General features: G+C 36.3%; 2 protein-coding genes across 4 annotated transcripts in view; both read left to right on the forward strand.

Moving 5' to 3' along the window:
* The window catches only part of LOC135156617 (histone-lysine N-methyltransferase MECOM-like), a 48,999-nt gene extending 41,462 nt beyond the window's left edge, over positions 1 to 7,537 (forward strand). For all 3 annotated transcript variants that reach the window (XM_064109347.1, XM_064109349.1, XM_064109348.1), the window contains exons 4-5: positions 618 to 746; positions 2,097 to 7,537. In XM_064109347.1, the coding sequence (XP_063965417.1) occupies positions 618 to 746; positions 2,097 to 4,903 (2,936 nt within the window). In that variant the 3' untranslated portion in view covers positions 4,904 to 7,537. The remainder of the gene's footprint in view (positions 1 to 617; positions 747 to 2,096) is intronic.
* Positions 7,538 to 14,022: 6,485 nt separating this feature from the next.
* LOC129276125 (E3 ubiquitin-protein ligase TRIM45-like) lies at positions 14,023 to 21,644 on the forward strand. The gene is made up of 2 exons (XM_054912558.2): positions 14,023 to 14,794; positions 18,202 to 21,644. Exons 1-2 carry the CDS (start codon positions 14,171 to 14,173, stop codon positions 19,462 to 19,464), a joined length of 1,887 nt encoding a protein of 628 aa, XP_054768533.2. The 5' UTR covers positions 14,023 to 14,170; the 3' UTR covers positions 19,465 to 21,644.
* The last annotated feature ends 1,073 nt before the right edge of the window (positions 21,645 to 22,717 follow it).

Genomic DNA, 22,717 nt, shown 5'->3' on the forward strand with positions numbered 1-22,717 from the left:
ATAGTCCTTCTATCAATATATCATCTTGTTTGTTCTTAGGAATGTGTTTGCTTTGGAAATGGCATGAATTTTCAATGAGCAGATGATCGGTGTTCGCTCATGTTTCTATTTGATATGAATAGATAGGCACATATCAAATTTTTAATAGAGTGCCTCTGAGTAAAAGTAAAAGTTATTATTTGATGATTTTTTTCTTTAAATGAATTGAAATCAAAGGTTTGATTCAAACACAAATTGAATTCAATAGACAAAATTATACAACAAAGTTCTACAAAGTATGATAATATACAAAATTATTAAGATTCATAAGGTGTAAACTTTTGTTGTTTAAATATGGTGCATCGCCACATAGCAACAATTTGAAAAGCAAAAGAAGACAATGCAGGCTGTGCTATACTTGATAATGAATAGAAAATTTATGTTTGCAAACTAGAATCGTGATAAAAAAGGAATGTGCAGATTGATGATTAATCTGTTCACTGCATTGAAATTCTTTCAGATCAAATTGATTTCTATAACCAACATATTATTTAGAATATTACTTCCAGCCCTCTATGAAATGAATACATTAGAATGTAATCGATAAATATGCATGTTATTATCTCTTTATCTCGCAGAAGAGAAGCAGTATGAATGTGAAGAGTGTCAAAACACTTTCAGGTCAAAGGTCGCGCTGAGGAGACACCAGAAGTACGCTTGTAACAACGCCAACGCCATTTTCTCCACTCTCAATCAGGAGTTCAAAGGTGAGACATGCTATGAAAATTCAAAATTGTAAAAAGAAGATTATATATAATGTTTGTTTGTCCATGTTGATAATATAAAAATCCAAGATGGGAGTATTATCATCTTAGGTTGGTGGCAATTAGATTTGTCTTATTTCAAGTAAGATTTCATTCCGCAAACTTAGGCTTTCAATGATTTCAAACGTTGAAAACTAGAAACGAAAGTGGGGAAAGTACATAGCCGAATTGCATTTGGAAAAAACCTTAAATTCAATTTTGGAAATCTAAAGCAATTTAGTTGAGATAGAAAAGGTAGAGGTAGAGAGTTTAAGGTTAGTGCAAAAAAAAAAGTAACAAAAATGAAACAATGTAAGAGCAGGTTTTGTTTCTGCGCATGAAGCAAATGGATGGCATGCTTAAGCCAAATGTGAAAAAGGCACATTTTAAGTGCTTTTAGAAAGAAGTAAGGGGAACGCACCTGACATAGATACTGTCCATAAATCAAACATCAATGAGATCTACGATGTGAAGTTAGGTTAGTGCATGCCGAGAGAGAGAGAGAGAGCGTGTGTCATCTGCTCTTTGAAAATTCATGCCATATCTAAAGCAAACACATTCCTAAGAACAAACAAAACAAGATGATATAGTGATAGAAGGTGTCTAAGAATCAACAATGGCGTTTGCGTGGCGAGCTCTGACCCGTCTTTATTATCAAATATGAAATGGGATAAACCAACAGAGAGGGCCCTAAAACAAAGGCCCCTACCTGGGGCGTGACGTCGACGTCGTGCGACAAATTACCGGCTCGTGCTGCACCTTTTCGTTCAAGCTTCTCTAGCGTTTAGAATCCTTCATATGATGTGTTAGGTGTGATATTTGTTTAAGTAAAAGATATGAGATGGTAGCTGGGAGGTGGTAATGATAATGAAGGATGCACATGCCCCCTCCCCCACCTTCGTGCACATAATCATAAAAATCTTCTCTGCTCTATAAAAACATTTATAGTGTTTTTGAGCACTCAACTCGTATTCTTTTGGATACATAGACAAATTTGTGCAAGAAGCCTCATACAGATCCTCAAATTTAGTTCTGGAAGTATTGGAAACGGTGAGATAGTATTGATTGTGACATTAAATGAAAATTAAGGGAAGAAGTTCTTTCTCCCCTGTAACTGTCTGCCATAAAGCAATGTAAGGACAGCAAAAATTAAATTGTTACATTCTCAGTGAAAATTAAACTAAAAAATCCCCAAACTATGTGAAGTTTGTTTTCTAATGGCTATTTTATATTTATGATGATGTTGTTTTTGAGTATCGACGTGGTCTAGCACATGAGTAAAGCTAGTATTGTTCCTTGTTTGTATTTTTTCAGCCAATGCAGCAATGGAGACTACCTTGCCAGTGACTGACGAGAGTCGTGCAAATTCCATGTCAGAGTGTTCAGACGAAAAACAGGAAGAGGTTGAAAGCAGACCCAACGAAGAGTTTTCTTGCAACGAATGTGGTCGCACCTTTCACTGGAAATCAGATCTTATCAAGCATCAGGCGACCCATTTCGGCGACAGGATGTACCCTTGCGAGAACTGTGGAAAGTGTTTCTCCGATCCCAGCAACCTACACCGCCACATCCGCTCGCAGCACGAGGGTGCCAGAAGCCATCCGTGCCCAGAGTGTGGCAAGACTTTTGCGACATCCAGTGGCTTGAAGCAACACACGCACATCCATAGCAGCATCAAGCCGTTCACCTGCGAGGTATGCTTGAAGTCCTACACGCAGTTTTCCAACCTCTGCCGACACAAACGCATGCACGCCAACTGCCGCACCCAACTCAAGTGTGCCACGTGTGGCCAGACGTTCTCGACGGTAACCTCGTTGAACAAGCACCGCCGTTTTTGCCACAATGCTCAGGTTTTCAACAGCCAGTTGAACACCTCGATCAACAGCCCTCACAACAATCCGAGCTCGGGTGTCCTCTTGCGCGGTAACGCCCCTCTCCTTGGGATGCCACCCTCTAGCGCCCTCTATCAGGCTGGTCTTGCACAGATGTGGAATGCGAATCTGCAACTCTCCCAACAGGCCCTGATGCAGAACAACCTACTTTCTGGTTCCGGCAATAGCAACGGTGTTATCAGGGGACCATATCCTCTAACTTACCCATCTCTTGCAGCCCACCCTTCACTCTTGACAGGAAACCTGACACCTTCGGCCCTTGCATCAGCCTCAGAGAGTACCAACAAGAATGCCAAAGGGATGTCAACAGAGGAATGGCTGCAACACTACACGTTGGGCGCAGGAAGGGGCAGAGAGGGTAAGGACCAGACTAGGAAGATCAAGACGGAGAGAGAAGATAGTGAAGAGAGTGAAGCCTCGGTCAGCACTCCATGTGGAAGTGAGTTGGACTGCAGCTCCTACAGTGATGTTGAGAGTGAAGCAGATATGGAAGTCACAAAGGCCAGAAGAGTGGCTGACTTTGTCAAGAAAGAAATACCAGAGGACGAATGTATGAATGAAAGTGGAAAGATATCACCTGCAGCAATCGAATCATCCTTACAGAGGAATGGTAGCAGTGAACCCATCAAAGCCATTGCATCCATAGCAGATAGATTCTTCAGTGCAAATTCGGCCGGTGTAGGTTATGGTCTCCTTAAGATGAATCCCATATCAAGGTTAGGCAGCAATCACTCCCCTCCAGCGTTCAAGAAGATAGACAGTCCAGTCAAGAAACTAGAGCAAACCTTTGACCCAACCAAGAATCTACTGAAACCCCACAAGCCTGAAGAAAGGAAAGTAGATGAGCAACCATTGGACCTGAGTGTCCCAAGACCAAAGACCAAATCCGCTGATCTTCCAGACAAAGAAGAAAGTCACTTGAGGAGACCACATATTTTTGGTATCCCTTCTTCGCTCATTAGCAAAACAGCAGACATCCCTGTCAGTGTGGCCTTCTCTTATCCAGGATCACTTCCTTTGACCATGGACCCAATCTACAGGGTTCAGAACGGCCATGGACCCCCTCCAGATAAGTACCAACGGATGGAGAATGGAGAGAAAGTTCCTGCTGTCCCTATTCCACTACCTCATTTCCCTCCAATGCCGAAAATTGATTTTTATGCTGCAAATAAGAATCTAATGAAGTTCAGGGGTCTCCCATCTCACCAAGCCTATGCTTTGAACAGCACCATGATGTATTCAGGGTCCAGTCCATCGGACAAGATGGTCATTCGCAGCAAGGATCGCTACACCTGCAAGTACTGCGGCAAGCTTTTCCCTCGATCGGCCAACCTCACTCGGCATCTGCGCACTCACACGGGAGAGCAGCCCTACTCTTGCAAATACTGTGACCGATCCTTCAGCATCTCCTCCAATCTTCAACGCCACGTCCGCAACATCCACAACAAGGAGAAACCCTTCAAGTGTCCTCTCTGTGATCGTTGCTTTGGCCAGCAGACCAACCTTGACCGCCACCTCAAGAAACACGAGAGCGAAGATTTCTCGGGAGATTCTCAGACGCCAGAGAAGATAAACGGTGAAGATAGACCACTCCCCTTGAAGAAAAGTGGTGATTGGTCCGATGAGCTCAGCGAGAAAGACGAGGCCTACTTCACTGAAATAAAAAACTTCATTGGAGTAGCGGAGATGAAAGCTCGACGGGATCTCATGCTGAGAGAACAAGAGGAGAAGATGGCAATTGACAGGAGCAAAGACAACATTGCAAAAGAGGAGGGTGGCCATCTAGAAAGGGAGTGTGATGAGGGTGAACCAGAAGAGGAGAAGCAGCGACGAGAGATGAAGCTCAAGTTGAAGCTTCCATTCCAAGAATCTGCTGACCATTCCAAAGTAATGATGGAAACAGACCTTTACCGTGACGACGAGGACGACAGTATCCCTCGTACTCCGGACTCCGAGCAAGACATGCAGTCAGAAGATGCCATGTCTGTGTCAGAGTACCAAGACGATGATGACAAAGATGATGATGCGTCTTCGACAGCCCGGCCGGATAGCTTGGGAGGAGATGACGAGACTGGAGACCTTGATAGGTCGCAGATAAATGGACGACACTCAAAACTCCAGGCGTATTCTCTTATGATGGCTCTGTCAGAAGAGGAGCGTAAGAAGAACATTCTATCCAAGGGACAACCACTACTCTGCCCTCCCCAACATACAGCTGCCGTTATTTAAAATCATCTCTGATGTTGCTCCTCTTAATAATAAAACCTAATTCCTTTCCATAAAATTTTGATATTCTTTGTTTGCTTGAAAAGCACCTATTCCCAAAATTCAAAAAATATTTATATAAGAAAAAATAACTGAACTTGTGTAATAGATATTTAAGTTAATGACTATCCTGTACAAAGACAGGTGACTCTTCTACATTTCTGAACTCAACCAGATGATAAAATCTGGCAGGTTATTCATGAAGCTTTTCTTGAGTTACGAATAACTACAGATGGCTGGTGATCCTTTCTTTGCGGTACACAATATGCCCCTATGTAGCTGACTCAGCACCTAAGAACATGCTCCAGCCTTGCTCAACTTCAGGAACAGGTTTGTGAAACCGCCACCAGGCTCATTGATGTTGGGCTCTGATATGTCATTAGTGTATGACGTTATTAGCAATTCTGTCGCAGTACGGCAGTATTACTGAGCCAGTTTACATTAGGTTTACCCGGTTTATTATGTTTACCAGGACAGGATACCTTGTGTGCACTACTTCCAGTTATAAAAGTATCAGATAAATATAACAAGTTTAACAAGTGAATTCATGTTGTTTAAAAGGATGAATGAAATTTAGATATTACAATTATCTGCTTTCAGTGTTGATTCTCAACTCAATGATTTTTTTAAAATGAAATTGCATATAACTGATTGATTGTATTCAATAAATGTCATCAAATAGCATGTTGATCACCATAACCCATTGTGGTACCTCTACTAAATAATTGCTGTCTTTTATTGAAATATCATTGGCTGAATAATAAAACTGAAATGGGGGTGTTTTTGCAAACAGTTTTTTAAGTGAAATAATGCTTTAGGCTGATTAATTCCCATATTTTAGATTATAGTAAATCTATAACAGGTTATATCTAGACGAAGCTGATTGGACTCACGTAAGGAGATTTTGGTGTGGATACGGAACATTTAACGTCACTTACCTTTTTTTTTTAGTTCAAATATTAACCACGTCCTTTGCATGAGACATAATGATCGTGCTCATTTTTAATCCGAGAGATGGTATTCAATATAGTTTTCATTTTTACAATGAAAGTGTTCGTTTTTTGCCAATGCAGGTCACAATATATTTATATTAATTAATATAAATTCACAAAGGCTATAATAAGCCTCATATAGTGTTTGACAATCAGATTTGTGTATTCAAAGTAATGAAGAGATTTTGTATCCAAAAGTGCACTCTCCGACATTTTGTTCTTTGTGGTGAATGTAGCATCTACTATATTTATGGAAAATTGTAAATAGGAATCTAATGACAGATTTTGCCATGTTCATTGTTTCTACTGTATATATTTACTATTTATTAGGAAGGAGAATGATTAGCATTTGCAAATGGATGATTCTTTGTGTTTGTATGTTTAAGGGAAATGTCGCTGTATTGCCAATTTGACCATCTCTACTGATACTGATCGTGCCAAATGAATCAAAATGAAATACGACTAACCCCCTTCTAAAGTTCTAATGTAAGGTGACATATTCCAATGAATTATGAAAGAAAGTCTATTTGAGGGAAACATATTATAGGGAGAATATATTGTAGTTCACTTATAGCTGAAATGTATTCAAAAGTGCTCTTTGAGACATATAAAATGAAAAGTGCCTTTCCAGATGTTGCTTTCTTGTCGAATTAGGGAAAATGATTTTTACGAATCTAGGAATACTGGACTGCCCATGAATATTTCTTCAAAGTATTCAGATATAACAAAATTTAATGCAACTTATCAGGTTGTATTGAAAAAAAAATGCAGATTGACAATCTGATCTTCTCTAGCTGAAAAAAAAGTGTTCACTATTTGATATAAATTATTGATTTCATTTTTTTTTGTGTTAAATGAAAAGGCTTTGTGATGCTTAATTATTTAAAATTGTACAGGAATACAATGAATGTATTTTCAAACATTTCCTGTAGTTAACGAGCAGAATTAAAAGAATTCATTTTTATTTCCCCTAGGAGGAGTTTAAGAGCTGTTATGTTAGGAGGTAAGTTTGAAATGAAAGAGCCATATTTCCCAAAGTGATATGATTTCATCAAGTGAAAATGAGATAGAGAGAGACTCTGTTTGTCTGTCGTTCTACTTGTCACTTCTGTGTGAAAACTCAAGAAAGCTAGAAATCAGAATTTTACTTGATTGAAAAAAAAATCAAAGCACTTTACATAGAATTCTTACATTTATTAAGTTTTATTCATTATAAAGATAAGTAAATAATCTAAGTATGGAAAAGAAATGGTTACAAAATCTGCTTTTTAATCAAATAGCATGATATTGCATTTAGTATCTAACACTTATGATAATGAATATTAATTACACATATGCCAAACAAATTATCTGAAGTTTCCCTTATTCATTATTGTTATGAAAGAAAGCCATTGTAAAAGTATTTTCTAATGGATGGTTCACTGGTCTTGCCTTCATGTGTTGTGTTTTATTTTTTATTTATTCATACGACTTTTCCCTATGAAAATAACAGTAAATAGGTCAAAGAATTTTGACACTGTGGGCTGATATAGGTTGTGCTTACACGTAGTATTTAATATGTGACAGAATGCCGCTGTTTTGACGAAACAGAAGTTACTTATAATGGATGATTAAAAAAAAAATGTTTTAACCGTTTGTCAGAAGAACCCAACTCAAAGCAATTTTGATTATTCTGTGCTCCAAGCCTTTGCCTTCATGAATTTCATTGTGGCAGCATACATATGTTTTTATGTAATGCTATTTTGTGCTTTGACATAGCTGTATATATGCATATATATATATATATATTTGTCGATACAAGTATCAGAGTTTTCTAAACAGACATTGTTTTAGGTCTTTTATCAGCATGTATATACTGGTCTTAAAAGGTGAATTGTTTTTACCTTTTTTTTCTTTTAAAATGTGAAGTTGTTTACATTTTGTTCAGATTCTTTTGTGCTTGCTCATACAAGGTTTCTACCAAATGTGCTTTAAAAATGTGACTGTTATTGTGTTCTTAAGATTGGACAACTCAATATTAATGTAGGTGGCTGCGACATTCCAGGGACCCGCCTGACGCAGAGTTACGATTGATCCAATCAACGTCAACTATATGGAAATCCATCAATGTCATAATTTTTTCTGCAGAAAATGTGCACAATGTACTTTGTGAACAAAGAGAAGCACACTGAATTATCAAGGAAACTATTTCGTATGAATATACATCAGATCTAAGAAATAATTTGAATAAACATGCATTTTAGATGTGGACGTTGCTGGCTTTTCATAGTTGTGGTTGATCGGATCAATCGCAACTCTTTGTAAGACAGGGCCCAGTTTTTTTGTAGAGTATTTTTCGCTAGTTTATAGTCTATTGCACAAATGATACAACCATGGCCGAGGGTGTGTTGAATCAAATGAGATTTAACTGATGGGAAAATCAACTCTGGATTTTTTTTTTTTTTTTTTTTTTTTGGGGGGGGGGTGGGGGTATTGGAAGCACAAAAGGGAGAGATTGTTCTCGGTGAAAGTCTGCAAATTGAAAATAAGTCAGTTATTTTTGAAGAAGGGCAATGGTGTAGTGGTTCTGACTCTCGCCTTGTAATCAGAGGGTCGGGTGTTCAAATCCCACCTCGGCGGCCTAGCGTCTTTGGCAAAGCGTCGATCCACAGTTTGCCACTCCCCACCCAAGTGTTAAATGGGAGCCCGGTAGGATGTGGAAGTCATTGTAGCTTGTCCAACATCGTTTGCATTTCATTTACCACTGACTCCGGCTAGAATACTCCCCAGGGAGTGGAGGATGTGCATAGTTGTGCGTGGGGAAGACAGATTGAATGCAATGACCAGGTAATGATAATTCTGTAAGTGCTTAGATGTGTACAATGTATGTTTTAAGCGCATTTTATTTTAAAACCAGATTATTGTTATGCTCTGCAAGCATGTGAAAGTGAATTGGTACAGACTTGTTCCTCTTGCTTCTTTTAACACCAATGACTTCTCAACAGGCCAGATAATTTTTTAGCTCTTTGGGATATTTGTTTTATTACCGATGCCAACCTGGGCAAGATAAGAGTTGATATTATAATGGACTCTCTTTATCTTTATTGACAATAATTTAAATTATTTGGCTCATCAGCAAGTTATCGTATTTTCATTTTTTTTTTTACTATACTTCATTACCAGTACAGTGCTATAGATAAAAATCAGAGAATTCATTTTTTTTAGTTTAGCTGTTTCTATGATTTGTGATAGTATATAGCTCACATTTTTCTCTTTTTTTAATGTATTGCCATGTTGCATTTTGAATAGTTAGTTTATTTCTTGTTATTTCTTCTTTTTAATTCGATTCATGTATTTTTCTTTGCTTTTTATCGTGTAGTAAGCAATGTTGGTATTGTGTTTTAAAGTCATTCCAGTGGAGATTTTACTATTGATTTTATCACTTAATGAATATAAAATTTAGAAAATGAGAAAAGAAAACTATTCCACATGCTTAAAAAGGCATTGACTGCCCTTACTAGATGTATACATTATGTCATTGCCTCTGTGTATATATTTATGTACATTTTGCTGTAGTACAGATTTTTAAGAGACAATCATTTAAAAGAAAGTGACGAGACAAATTGTATATATCTTTCAATGCATATTGATCAAGACTCTTTGATGCTTGTGGAGACAATTAAATTGATGAAATGATAGGAGATGATAGATGTCGTTAAGTTATATCATATGATATTTTTGTACAAAATGTACTGTAAGATGTTAGATGCTAGGGTAGTAGATATTGCATCTTAATTGTTCAATAGGCAGCTTGAAATCACAGTAACGAACTGAGCATCCCTTTCAAAGTATGCTAGCTTAATTAGATAACAAGGATTGGTGAACACCTGGGCCACGTCTTACAAAGAGTTACGCTTGATCCAATCAATCGTAACTCCATGGAAATCCATCAGTGTCATAATTTTTTTCTACAGGAAATTTGCACAATGTATTTTGTAAACAAATAGAAGCACAGCGAATTTTCAAGAAAACAATGAATGCATGAATATACATCATAGTTTGAAAATATTTTGAACAGACATGCATAATAGATGTTGACGATGCTGGCCGTCCATAGTTGTGATCGATCGGATCAACTGCAACTCTTTGTAAGACGGGGCCAGTTGAAGTTCACATATTCTTCACACTGAACGACAGACGTTTTTACAGGGAAGAAATCAAAGTTCTACAATTTATTTCACTAACGGTATCCATGTAGGGATGGGGTTATGTGTTATTTGAAACAAATGACTCTGTACAAAACTTTTGATTAAAAACATTCATTACGTCATTAGTTTGATTAAATATGAATTCTGCCGGCACTGTAATTACCAAGTTATGGCAACACAATCATATATCTTAATTCTCATTTTGAGACGTTTTTTTTTTTACAGTCCCGCCTTGATTTTACGAAGAAAGTAGCTTGAATCGTTTGAGTAAGATATAGGAAGAAACGTGAATTGACGCCATTGATGTTAAATATAGCACAGGATTAGAATATACACCCACCGCCGCTGTTTGTTATCAGTAGAATGATAACTGCCGAATAATAATGGTATTAATAAAAGAAGAGAGGAAAAAAGGAAATTCTTGGAGTGAAAAATAATTTTTTGTGTGGTTTATTTGATTGCGTGGTCTCCCCCCCCCCCTTCCCCTGGTCTCTTCCTAAATATGCTCCTCCGTGTTGATGGAAATCAGTGACATTTATGTGTCTTTTGGAACGGATATAATTGCGGGTTGCATTATTTGCGCTGATACGTGTTAGAGGATGAATGAGCGAGTGTGGTAATTCGTGGGCTATGTTGAATGGATCTATTCAATATTCCGCTTTACGGACCGACACGTACTAATCCAATCTTAACCACATGGTGTTTCTTCTTGCCCATCTTTACCAAAGATTTTTTTTTCTACACTCGTTTTTGTGATAAAGATTGACAGAGAGAGAGAGTGAGAGAGAGTGAGAGGAGAGGGGAATATGAGATGATTTACTTAAAACCAAGACGAACTCTTTATCACTAATTTGGGGGGAAATACTTATAAATTTATAGTTTACACTACCGGATTATGGTAGAATAGTTTTAATAGATAATCACCGAGACACCAGCATGATTTCTGAGTTTCTCGTAAAACAAAAAAAGGATGAAGGAGGGGGTTGTCATCTCGGATATATTTGTGTTAAATTTGCTAAATAACGGCAATACGGAACGTGATGGGTATGTGATTTTTAAACGTAATGGCGACGAATGTGATTGTAATGATTATGATAGATGATGGTGATGATAAAAATGATGGTGATGATGATCATCATTGATCATGATGATGGTAATATGATTGATAATGATGACCATGATGATGATGATGGTGATGAAGAATATCCAAATGATGGTAGCCATGGTGATCTTGGTGACGATGATGACTACGACGATGATGTTGACCGTGTTGGTAGTGGTGGTGGTGATGATGATAGGGGTGGTGGTTGTGATTACGATGGTTATCATTACTTTCATTATAAAGGTAGTTTTGGTCGTGGTGGTATTAATGGTGATAATTTTAATAAGAGTGGTGGTGAAGATGATAGCGATGAAGGTGATGTAATGATGATAGTAATAACGATGATGGTGGTAGTGATCGAGTTTAGGATGATGATGATGATACTGATGATGATGATGATGAAGATGATAATGATGATGATGAAGTTAGTGGAGCTGGTGGTGATGAAGATGGTGGTGGTAAAGATGATGATGACGACGGCAATGATGATTGTGATGATGATGGTGATAACGACGACGATGATAGTGATTTTGGTGGCATGATGGTGATGAAGATGGTGGTAAAGATGGTGACGATGACAACGATGATTATGATCATGATGGTAATGATGATGATGACGGTGATGATGATAGTTATAACGGAATAACCATCGTTGATACGTATGGTGGTGATAAGCAGAGATAGATTTGAAGGAGGATAATTGAGATATAAATTGCTTTTGAACGCACGCGATGATCACAATGAAAATGAAATAAGATTATAATGTTTTCCTTGATCTATATACATATATTCAAAACAGCACATTTATCTCGACTGACATGCGCATGAAATAACCTCTATTAAAAATATCATCAAAATTAACTGAACATTTAAGATAAGGAAGAACTCTTGGGGGACACTGATTTATAAATAATTATTAAAAATGGGTCATGTACGAACACCCAGAGGGAGAAAGGAAAGAAATAGAATGGGAGAGAGAGAGAGAGAGAGGGGGGGGTGAAAGAAAGGGAGAAAGAATTAAAGAAAAAAGGTAAGAAATTAGAAAAATAATGGAGCAAAAATTAAAAGAAGAGTAGGAAAGAAACATCACAACAATAATATCGGTTTTTCGAAATAATTTTCAAGAAAGTAAGACTGGTTTCAAAACTGTGTATGATGGCGCTATTCCAACTTCTTAAACGGTGGCATTACTTCGGGTACACTATGTGCGTAATATGTTCTTGGTGATTTAAGTTTTTTTTCATCATGGAATCGTATTAAGATAATTGACAATAAATCACAATTACTCGGATACTGATAGGGCCTACTATAGCAACAGTTAAGTAGTGATTCTATTCATCTCTTGACCATGTTAATGAGAATCTTTGTCATTTATCTTGACAATGTTACAGTGGAGCTCCAAAGTCAGTGAATCCTACCAAAAATAAACATGAAATGTATTTAGAATGTTCAAGTCCTGCAATTTTTTTTAGATATCTAATAATGAATTAATTTGATAAACTTTCAAATTCAATAAAGTTTGTTTCTCTGGGCTCGCTGCGTATTGTAGTGTTGTTGTCTATATTCAACACTCGGCATGAAGAAATGCATTTTGTGGTGGGGTTCACTAACCTTTGAGAAGGAAAAGTGGACAAGGAACGGGAGCCACTCTTACTAAGGTATTAAAAAATAAAGCTAGAAAAATATACAAAGAAAGTACTACCCCCCCCCCCGAACAGACAAAGAAAAACTTTAAAAGGAAAGAAAGAACAACAATGACAGACAACAATAAACATTGAGAAAAATATGTTTCCTATAATAAAACAGAATGAAAAAAAAGAAAAATACACAAATAAAGAAAAATAAACACAGAAAAAAATAAAGAGATGGAGAGAGTGGGGGGGGGGGAGTTGGGAGAGAATATGAGAAGAGTGGATCAGGAGTACATGAGATGAAACCTGAGCGAGAATCAGAGATGAGAGAAAGATACAAACATTTTTTAAATTATCCCGAAACAAACATTACTAAATGATTTCCTTTTTCTCAAACAATTAAAAAAAAGAGCATAAAACCACAATGTCACGAAACAATATCGACATACAGAATCAGAACTTTCCTTTAAAGATTTTTGTTCTTGTTACCGAATAAAGATCTCTCAAAATATGGAACATTTAGTCAGGTACCCCAACATAATCTCTTCTTGATCGAGAAATAGAGATGCATTACAATATTGAAAATATCAAATCATCCATGCTGAGATTTTTACACATGTAGACAAAAATTGTGGAAAAAATGACCTACTTTTTTTTTCATAATCAGATATCTAAATGATGAAAACAGATTCTGTCTGTAAAGGAAAATTGGAACATTCAAGTCAGGTAACCTAATGAAATATTTTCTTGATAGAGAAAAAGAGAAGCATAAAACATTGGAAATATCAAATCATCCATTCTGGGATTTATGCATATGAAGGGAAAAACACAGAAAATTGACTCTTTTGTTTTTTACATAACAAGATCTGTAAATGAGTTACACTGAAAAGGCATACTCTCTTTTAATAAAGGAAAATTCGAAAATTAAAGAAAGGTAGCCGAATAAAATATCTTCTTGATAGAGAAATAGAGTTGCATGCATACAATAATCGAAAGATAAAATCATCCATTGTGGGATTTCTGCATATGAAGACAAAAATGCCTAATTTGATAACGACACTCCCTCTATGAACGAATAAATACATAACACGCAGTCAGGTTCAAAGGTAGCTGGGAATACCCAGTTCTATTGTTATAGGATGTTCAAAGTGGGTGTGTTTGACTTGTAGTTGAATTTGTATTGAAGTACAACAATAGTATGAAGCTGAACCATTGCGTTGTAACACCAACTTGACGTTTCAATATACATAAGTCTTGATAGACATATATGTTTTATATTCGTTGGAATTTAGATCTCGTGTTTGTAAATTAATTTAGCGATGGCTGAGAAGTGTGGATCATCAAGCTCTTCACCGAACCTGATATGTCCATTATGTCTTGATATATTTGTCGAGGCGATAATCTTAACTTCATGTGGACACACATTTTGTAGGCGATGCCTCAAGAATTACGATCTAACCCACCAGGATCTTGATCACATGGTCTGTCCTCTCTGCAGGGAGATCACCAAATTGTCCGCCAACCGTGTCGATGATCTCCGCCTCAATGTCTCCATCAACGGATGCGTAGACGATTACAACGCCAAGTGTGGAGGGATGAACGCTGTCCTCGAGATGCGACAAAAATGTTCTGGTTGCAAGCTTCAAGGAGATGCTGTCTCATTCTGCAGAACCTGTAATAACTACATATGTGATAAATGTTTGCAATGTCATCAATATCTGTCAGTCTTTGGAGATCATGAGATTGTCTCCATGGATGATGTCATCGAAGGGAAGGTCAGCATTGGTCATTTATTCGAGAAGTGTTCCATCCACAAAACAGAGAACAAGGATATGTTTTGTGAGGTTTGTAAGGTCCATGTCTGTCAAAAGTGCGTACTCGTTGATCATCAAAATCACAAAATCAAGAACCAGGTTGACTTTGAGCAGGAGTTGCAACGGAAGGTAAATTTATTAATAATCATCACAGTAAAAACTGTTTAAAAATCCATATCGCTGTTTACTATTTGAACCTTACAGTAGTTGTTTAGAAGTTTAAACAACCTTGCTTATTTTTTTTTGAGAATCAAATATAAATACATCCATAATTTATTGTTCGAAATAGACATGAAATAAAGTACTCCGAAAATTTGCTTTGCCCAATTGATCGTGGGCCCAGAGGCAGCTGTGCAGCGCCAGATCGACGAGGCTCTATCCCTTTAATTGTTAAACGCTAAACAGGGTAGCAGCAACTCCCATCTTTTTACGTCTTTTGGTCTGACGCGGCCGGGGTTTGAACCCCGACCTCCCGGTTGTGAAACGGACGCTCTACCAACTAAGCCAACACATCAAATTCAAATATCAAATTCAAACTGTGCTTATTAATATTTTTTAAACACTTGCGTATTCTATTTAAACAACTACTTGTAGGGTTGAACACCATTGTATAGAAAATAAACAGCATTTTATACACACATTTTATACAGGGCTATTTTCTATTGAAAGTTAGATTGATAATTAAATGTTCAAACTCAAACTTTGCGGTTTAAGATATTAAATTATTTAAATTAGTACTGTAAGGTTTAACAGCGTTGCATATAAATTTCAAACAGCATTTTTACTGCGTATAAAAGGTAGATTTAGTATGGTTATACACTGATATCAAATATTGAGGGTGATCTTTGATATCGAAAAGAATAAAGAGCAATTATAGTTTTTGATAATGATTATGATTGTGAGGACGATAATAATGAAAATAATTGGACTATTACTACTACTACTACTACTACTACTTCTACTACTACTCCTACTCCTACTCCTACTACTACTACTACTACTACTACTACTACTACTACTACTACTACTACTACTACTACTACTCCTACTCCTACTACTACTACTACTACTACTACTACTACTACTACTACTACTACTACTACTACTACTACTACTACTATGACTACTACTACTACTACTACTACTACTACTACTACTACTACTACTACTACTACTACTACTAGTACTACTAGTACTAGTACTACTACTACTACTACTACTACTACTACTACTACTACTACTACTACTACTACTACTACTTCTTCTTCCTATACTACTACTACTACCACCAGGGGCGGATCCAGCCTCTGCAAATAGGGGGGGGGCGAATTTTTTTTTCACCCATATTTTCCCCGATCGGTCGCTCAAAGTTGATTGTTTCTTTGAAGGGGTTGTCCCAGTGGCGTAATGAGCCAAAAAATCTGAGGGGGCTCGAAATGGCGTATCGCGTAAAATTGATAAGAAGTTACGAGCGAGCAAAATTTTTTGGCATTTCAATTACAAAAATTCAAGTTCTTGATAGATTTGAACATAATATTTGGAAAATAATATATATATATTTTTTTTTTTTTTGGGGGGGGGGGCAAAACGCCTATGTCCTAACAGTAATTTCTTAGCTTTATTCTTATGTAATAATTTCATAAGCCCTATTAAAAAAGTGTGAGCGCGAAGTGCGAGTTAACAATTTTGAAAAATTTTCATGTATTTTGTCCTGAAAATTCAGTTGAACATTCTGGGCAATGTTTGTAAACTTGAAGAAGATGCGTATGTAACTAGATAATTACTGCGAGCGCGAAATGCGAGCAGAAATTTTTATAATGCGTTCTGGCCTTGTCGAAGAGGGACCCATTAAGGACGATTTGCAGTTAGCCATATACATATTTCAATGATTATATAAGCTGATATAAGCTTATATAAGATTATATAAGCGCGAGTTGAAATTTTTTGACGTTCCTGCCTAAAAAATTAAGGCTCTATGCATTTTTTGTAATCATAAATGGTGTAAGTATTATAACCAAACAATCGATGCGAGCGCGAAGAACGAGAGGTAAGAAAAACTAGATTTCAAACTTTAAAATGTGACACTCTCTTCATGTTTTGTAAATCATGAAAAAATGGGTATAACTTGATATCTTCCTACATTAATAATGCGAGCGCAAAGGGTGAGCAGAAAATTTTTGATATTCTGATCTGACACTGGATATATAGGCTCATAATGATTGAAATAGAGAACAAGCTGCGTATCTGAATAAACATGCTTGCGCGTGTTTCAGATTTCGACCTAGAATCCGGGCATTCTAACTACCTTTTTTCATAATGAAAATCAATAAAGCGAGCGCGAACCTCGAGCTTAAAATATTTGATATTCCAATCTGAAAAAAATGTCAATTTAAGCTCTGTATTTCAAGCATTTTGTAGGAAAAATATGAGGTGGATACAGTTAAAAAAAGATCTGATATGTTTCATTATTATTACTTTGAGTTTTGACATAGGACAGGGACATTCTAAGAACATTATGTCATCATATTTTTTATAAACTGTCATGAAATGTGGATTTTTGGTAGTTTGTTATAGATTTAATATTAAGATATACTAATCAAATCACCAATCAACATGCGAGCGTGCAGCGCTAGCTATTACGTTTTGACAATTTGACCTGAATAGGGATATTTGAAAACTTTATGGAATGCAGGAAAATAATAGGTACCTGACAAATCAAATTTTGCGAGCGCGCAGCGCGAGCAGAAAATGTTAATATTCAGAAGATAAAACAAATTCTTACAGTGCACTTTTTAAAAATCAATCTGTAAATGTAACAAAATAATAAAAGTTTGAATATCCGAGCTGAAATATGTTTTGTACATTGACTACAAAATTTGATATTTAAGCTCCATATTGAGCAAGATATATAAATCACCTAAAAGGCAATCCGAGCGCGAAGCGCGAGCGAAAATTTTATACTGTACAGTGGCATGAAATATTTTATTCACTCGCCTTCCTCCTTATATGTTCCCCCTTCTTTTTTCTTCATTCTTTTCCCTTCTTTTTCCTTTTTTTCTTTCTTTGCCCCCCCTTTTTTTTGCTCCGCCAATAGGGGGGGGGGGGGCGGGCCCCTCGGCCCCCCTGGATCCACCTATGACTACCACTACTACTATTACCACCACTAATTACTACTAATGATAATATTTTTAATAAAAACTATAATAATGATAATCATTATTATGATAATAATGGATGCTGTTGATTACACAATGATAATGATTATAATTTGTAATACCATCATCAATATTATAACTGTTGCATCTAATCCAGTTGTTCTTTATTCTTTATGTGAATTACAGTGATGCTTACTATCGTTATTGTTTCAATGTGACATGCAATTTATGGATATATGTGGTCTCCTTTCAAGCTTATTCAGAATATTGTATGTTATTCTGTGTGATTTACTTTCGTTTCGTATATAATTTGTTGTTTTATCCTTTAAGGATCCAAATCTAACTCGCTGTGTTTACTTATCACACTTTCAATTCATATAGGTGACAGGCCTTGCCCAACGCTGTGCTGACAAGAAAACAGAGCTAGAGAAGAACATTCAGAACATAGAAATACAACGTCATGAGGTACACACTGCAGTGCAAACACTACTAGATGATGTCAGACAAGCCTACAGCATCAAGGCCAAGGAGCTGGAAGAAAATCTTCGAAGTCTTACCGACCAAATAAATGCCTTAGAACGTAGTTTTGATGACGACCTCGACGTCTTGAAGTCAAAAGATCGACAGAGGATCAAGAGTATTTGTAGCTCAATTACTTTGGTAGATAATGACAGACTGGGTCATCTTGAGACAGACACTCTATCTGCTCATATCTTGCTCTGTGAGGAGCTGGATGCCATGCTGAAGGAGGTTTCCCGTCACACTTCTGCGGAAGCTATTAAGAAGAAAGCACAGGAGAAGAGGTTCAAACCAGCAGACGATACTCGTCTTGACCTCGGGAGCATCTTAGGATCAGATCCCAAGATGGAAGTCATTCAGTGTGTTGATCTACGGGAAGATATGCAAGGTATGGCCCGGTACTCGCAAAGCACTGTCGCTATCGGGTATGGATGGAATGCACGAGGTATTGATATCATTGATTCAAATGGTGGTAAGCAGCAGTATAGAAACACACCTTTAAGTGACATGAAATGTAGTGATCTGGTGTTGCAACGGGACGGGACATTATGCGTGTCGACTGGTTCTACAGAAGCCCACATCTACTCTCCCCTTGGCTCCAAGAAAGCAACAATCCACGTGAGAGACAATGTGTATTTTCTCAGAGTTAACAGGAGTCCAACAGATGAAATCATCATTACTAACTCTGAAAAACAAGTCTATATCTATGACCCGACAGGATCCACTCTTAAACACACTGTTCAAACAAAGCACATTACTTATCAGGCATCTATCACCAGGACGGGTTTGATCGTCACGAGTTCATGTTGGCACAATCCAAGGATGGTGACGGTCTATGACAGGGATGGGAATGCTGGTGAGTCTCTACAAGCTCCACGGGGTGTCTACCTGTACGCTGCCGTGGATGAGCAGGACAGGGTGTATGTAGCGAGTGTTGATGTGTATAATAGTTGCGTCGTGATCAGGCTCTATGATCTTGATGGTCTGAACCTGAAGGAAAGAGTTGAATTCAATGCACTTGATATGACATTGAAATATGGGTGGTGTTACTTGGTTTCCCTCTCCCCAGACATGCTCGCCTTCGCTTGTGCTTATAAGTTATATTTCATCAAGGTTTCACTGTAATCCAGATTGTCTTACACCATATAGCATCACAGCCCAATGAATATTGTGTAACATGTATTCACCCAGCTATCCTGTTTTACCTCCATGGTTCTATATTCTATTGTTTATTCTAATTTCATGATATCTTATTCCAATGGTAGGATCCATCATGTGACATTCGTAGGAATACACAGACTAGTCACGCTTGCTATAGAACTATCAGTAAAATTCCTTTAAAATTGGGTTCTCCTGGCTGAAAATAGTAAAATCAGAATATATATTATGATATGCTCCATAGTATAAAATGGCAAAACGCTGAAAATTTCATCAAAATCTGATAAAACAACTAATCAATATGTTAGTTTATCGATGTTCTGTGAAAACAGCTCTATGCATGCAATGACCAGTGATAGGTGGGCTGATGATGTGTGGTCCCAACTTTCCCTTTTCTTATTTCATTAAAGGACATCACAATGTTTGTGTGTAAAATATGTTTCAACAATGATGATATTACCGTCAAAGCAGTAACCAATCTTATAACAGTGTCACCAAAGTATTAAACGCAATGCTGATAAAATTGTCAGTTTTCAGTTTTTTGTTTGTCACTCTCTCAGCCTGAGTACCCCTTCATTATTGTATTGATCTATATTATGTAAATAATTTTGGGTGTATATATATATAAAACATGTTGGTGAGGATTATTTTACTGGACTGCGGAGAAAGTGTGATTGGTTGGTTGTTAGTAATCAACCAGTGAACCGACGGCTTAAGGCCCTCTCCGAGGGACCTGATAATAATATCGTATAAAAGGGCACTAGCGCTCTGACTTGTCATCTAACCCACTCCACCGGAGTGAGAGACCAACATAGGCCAACGATTCATGTCTGTGTGTTTGTAAGCAACCATATCCTTGAGGCATAGCCATGTATCTGATTCAAATTTGTTTTGTTCATATTCTCGTAGTTATCGTGTACAGTAATGTACAGTATATGGACATCAACATATTTCCTTAAAGTGTTGGATATATTTGTTATCATGTTTATTTCATCATGTAATGACTTCATAATTTAATCGGTTGTTAGGCGCAACGAACTTTTCTATTGAATTTTATCATTATAATGCATATGATGATGACCCCTGAAGAATACAATGTGAACGTGTAATCACTTTGTAAATAAGCTCCAATATAACATACACTGTAAAACGCTGTTTAAAATCTTAAGCACGTTATTTAAGCCCATCACTGTAACAACTATTGTTTAAACTTTTTAAAGAAATTGTTTAAAAAGTTTAAACAATTACAAAAAAAGTTTAAACAACTTGTTGTTAGAGTGACAGACTTAAACAATGTGTTTTTTTTTACTGCTAAGTGACTGTGTAAAATTTGTACATTTTGATTATGTTCACTCTCTGTTGTTTCATGTTGTGGTTGGGTTGTTAGGTGGTTTTACTTGACTCGAACATCAGAGAGTAGTTAGATATTTTTTACAGGTAGGAAGGGTACTTTATTACTCAGCATGAGTGCGCCCTCTAACTGAATATACATTAAAGGTTATCAGTTGAACAAATCACATAAACGGGATACTGTTACATGTGTCACATGGGCTGTTATTCTGATAGCGATGGTCAGGAAAAATGAATTTTAATGATTTAATCGATACATAGTATACATATATATATATTCCACATTCTAATAGTTATCGTAGAATGTACATATCCATTACCATATTTTTTTTAAATGTTATTTATCAGTTAATGACTATTCAAGAGATGAGTCATAAATGTTTGGCTCAGCGAATTTTTCTATTAGTTTTGGAATTTGATCATAAGCCTATATGAGATATGATAAGCTGTATATATGTGCCGTAATTGTTGGCATAGCGAACTTTTCTATTAGTTTCTGAATTTGATCATAAGCTTATATGAGATATGATAAGCTGTATATATATGATCAATTGTTGGCATAACGAACTTTTCTATTAGTTTCTGAATTTGATCATAAGCATATATGAGATATGATAAGCTGTATATATATGAGCAATTGTTGGCATAGCGAACTTTTCTATTAGTTTCTGAATTTGATCATAAGTCTATATGAGATATGATAAGCTATAAATCTATGTAGAGTATATTCTGTTGTCTCCTATGAGGAAGATCAAAATATAAAATCACTTTGCTTAACATAAAATTTGTACATTTTTATTTCATGTTCACACTATGTCACATTATGTGTTTTTTTTCTTCAATATGATCATGATGATATCAAATATCAGTCTCGCTTTATTATTCACTTTAAATTGAAATTGAAACTTTATTTACCAAAATCTTCACTAAAAAACATACAAATCAAGAAATATGGATATTTCAAATAAAATACATTTTAACATAAGTAAGAATATTTGAGAATAGTCGATTGATCACAGAAAGTAACAAAGAACTTTTAAATTAATGATCATGAAATTAACACAAAACAACACAATAAAAATAAATGCAGACTGGAAATACAGATCAAACAAACATAACGTGAATATAATAATTGAATCTATATCAGTTTACCATTAGTATTATAATTTCTGCATTAAGTGGATTTTCAAATGTCTTTTAAGGCTTTGTACAGTTTTGCATTGTTTGATATTTTGAGGGAGCTTATTCCAAATAATGGGACCCCTACATAAAAATATATTGTTTGAGAAAGAATAATGACCATATATTGCACGAGTATCGGTTGAATGTCTTAGTATTATGTACATCTATATTGGTTTGCAAAAATATATTGTCAAAATTATTAGGCAAAATGTTGTTATAATAGGAATGCATAAAAAACAGATAATTGAACATTATTGTAGTATAAAGGAAATTGGGAGAATATTAAGGTTGGAGCGTTGTGGCCCAGTGGATTAGTCTTCGGACTTTGAAACAGAGGGTCGTGGGTTCGAATCCCAGCCATGGCGTAATTTCCTTCAGCAAGAAACTGATCCACAGTATGCTGCACTCAACCCAGGTGAGGTAAATGGGTACCGGTAGGATGTAATTCCTTAAAAAGCTGTGTGCGCTATGAACGCCTAGCTTAGCCGGGTAATATAGGAGCGCCTTGAGCACCTAACAAGGTGGATATGTGCGCAATATAAATACCCTATATTATTAAATATTGAGAAAAATGATTTGAATTTGATATATGCTCAATTCTATAATAATAATAATAATAATAATAATAATAATAATAATAATAATAATAATAATAATAATAATAATAATAATAATAATGATATAGGTA

The sequence above is a fragment of the Lytechinus pictus genome, chromosome 14 (assembly GCF_037042905.1).
Source record: "Lytechinus pictus isolate F3 Inbred chromosome 14, Lp3.0, whole genome shotgun sequence".
Classification (NCBI taxonomy): domain Eukaryota; kingdom Metazoa; phylum Echinodermata; class Echinoidea; order Temnopleuroida; family Toxopneustidae; genus Lytechinus; species Lytechinus pictus.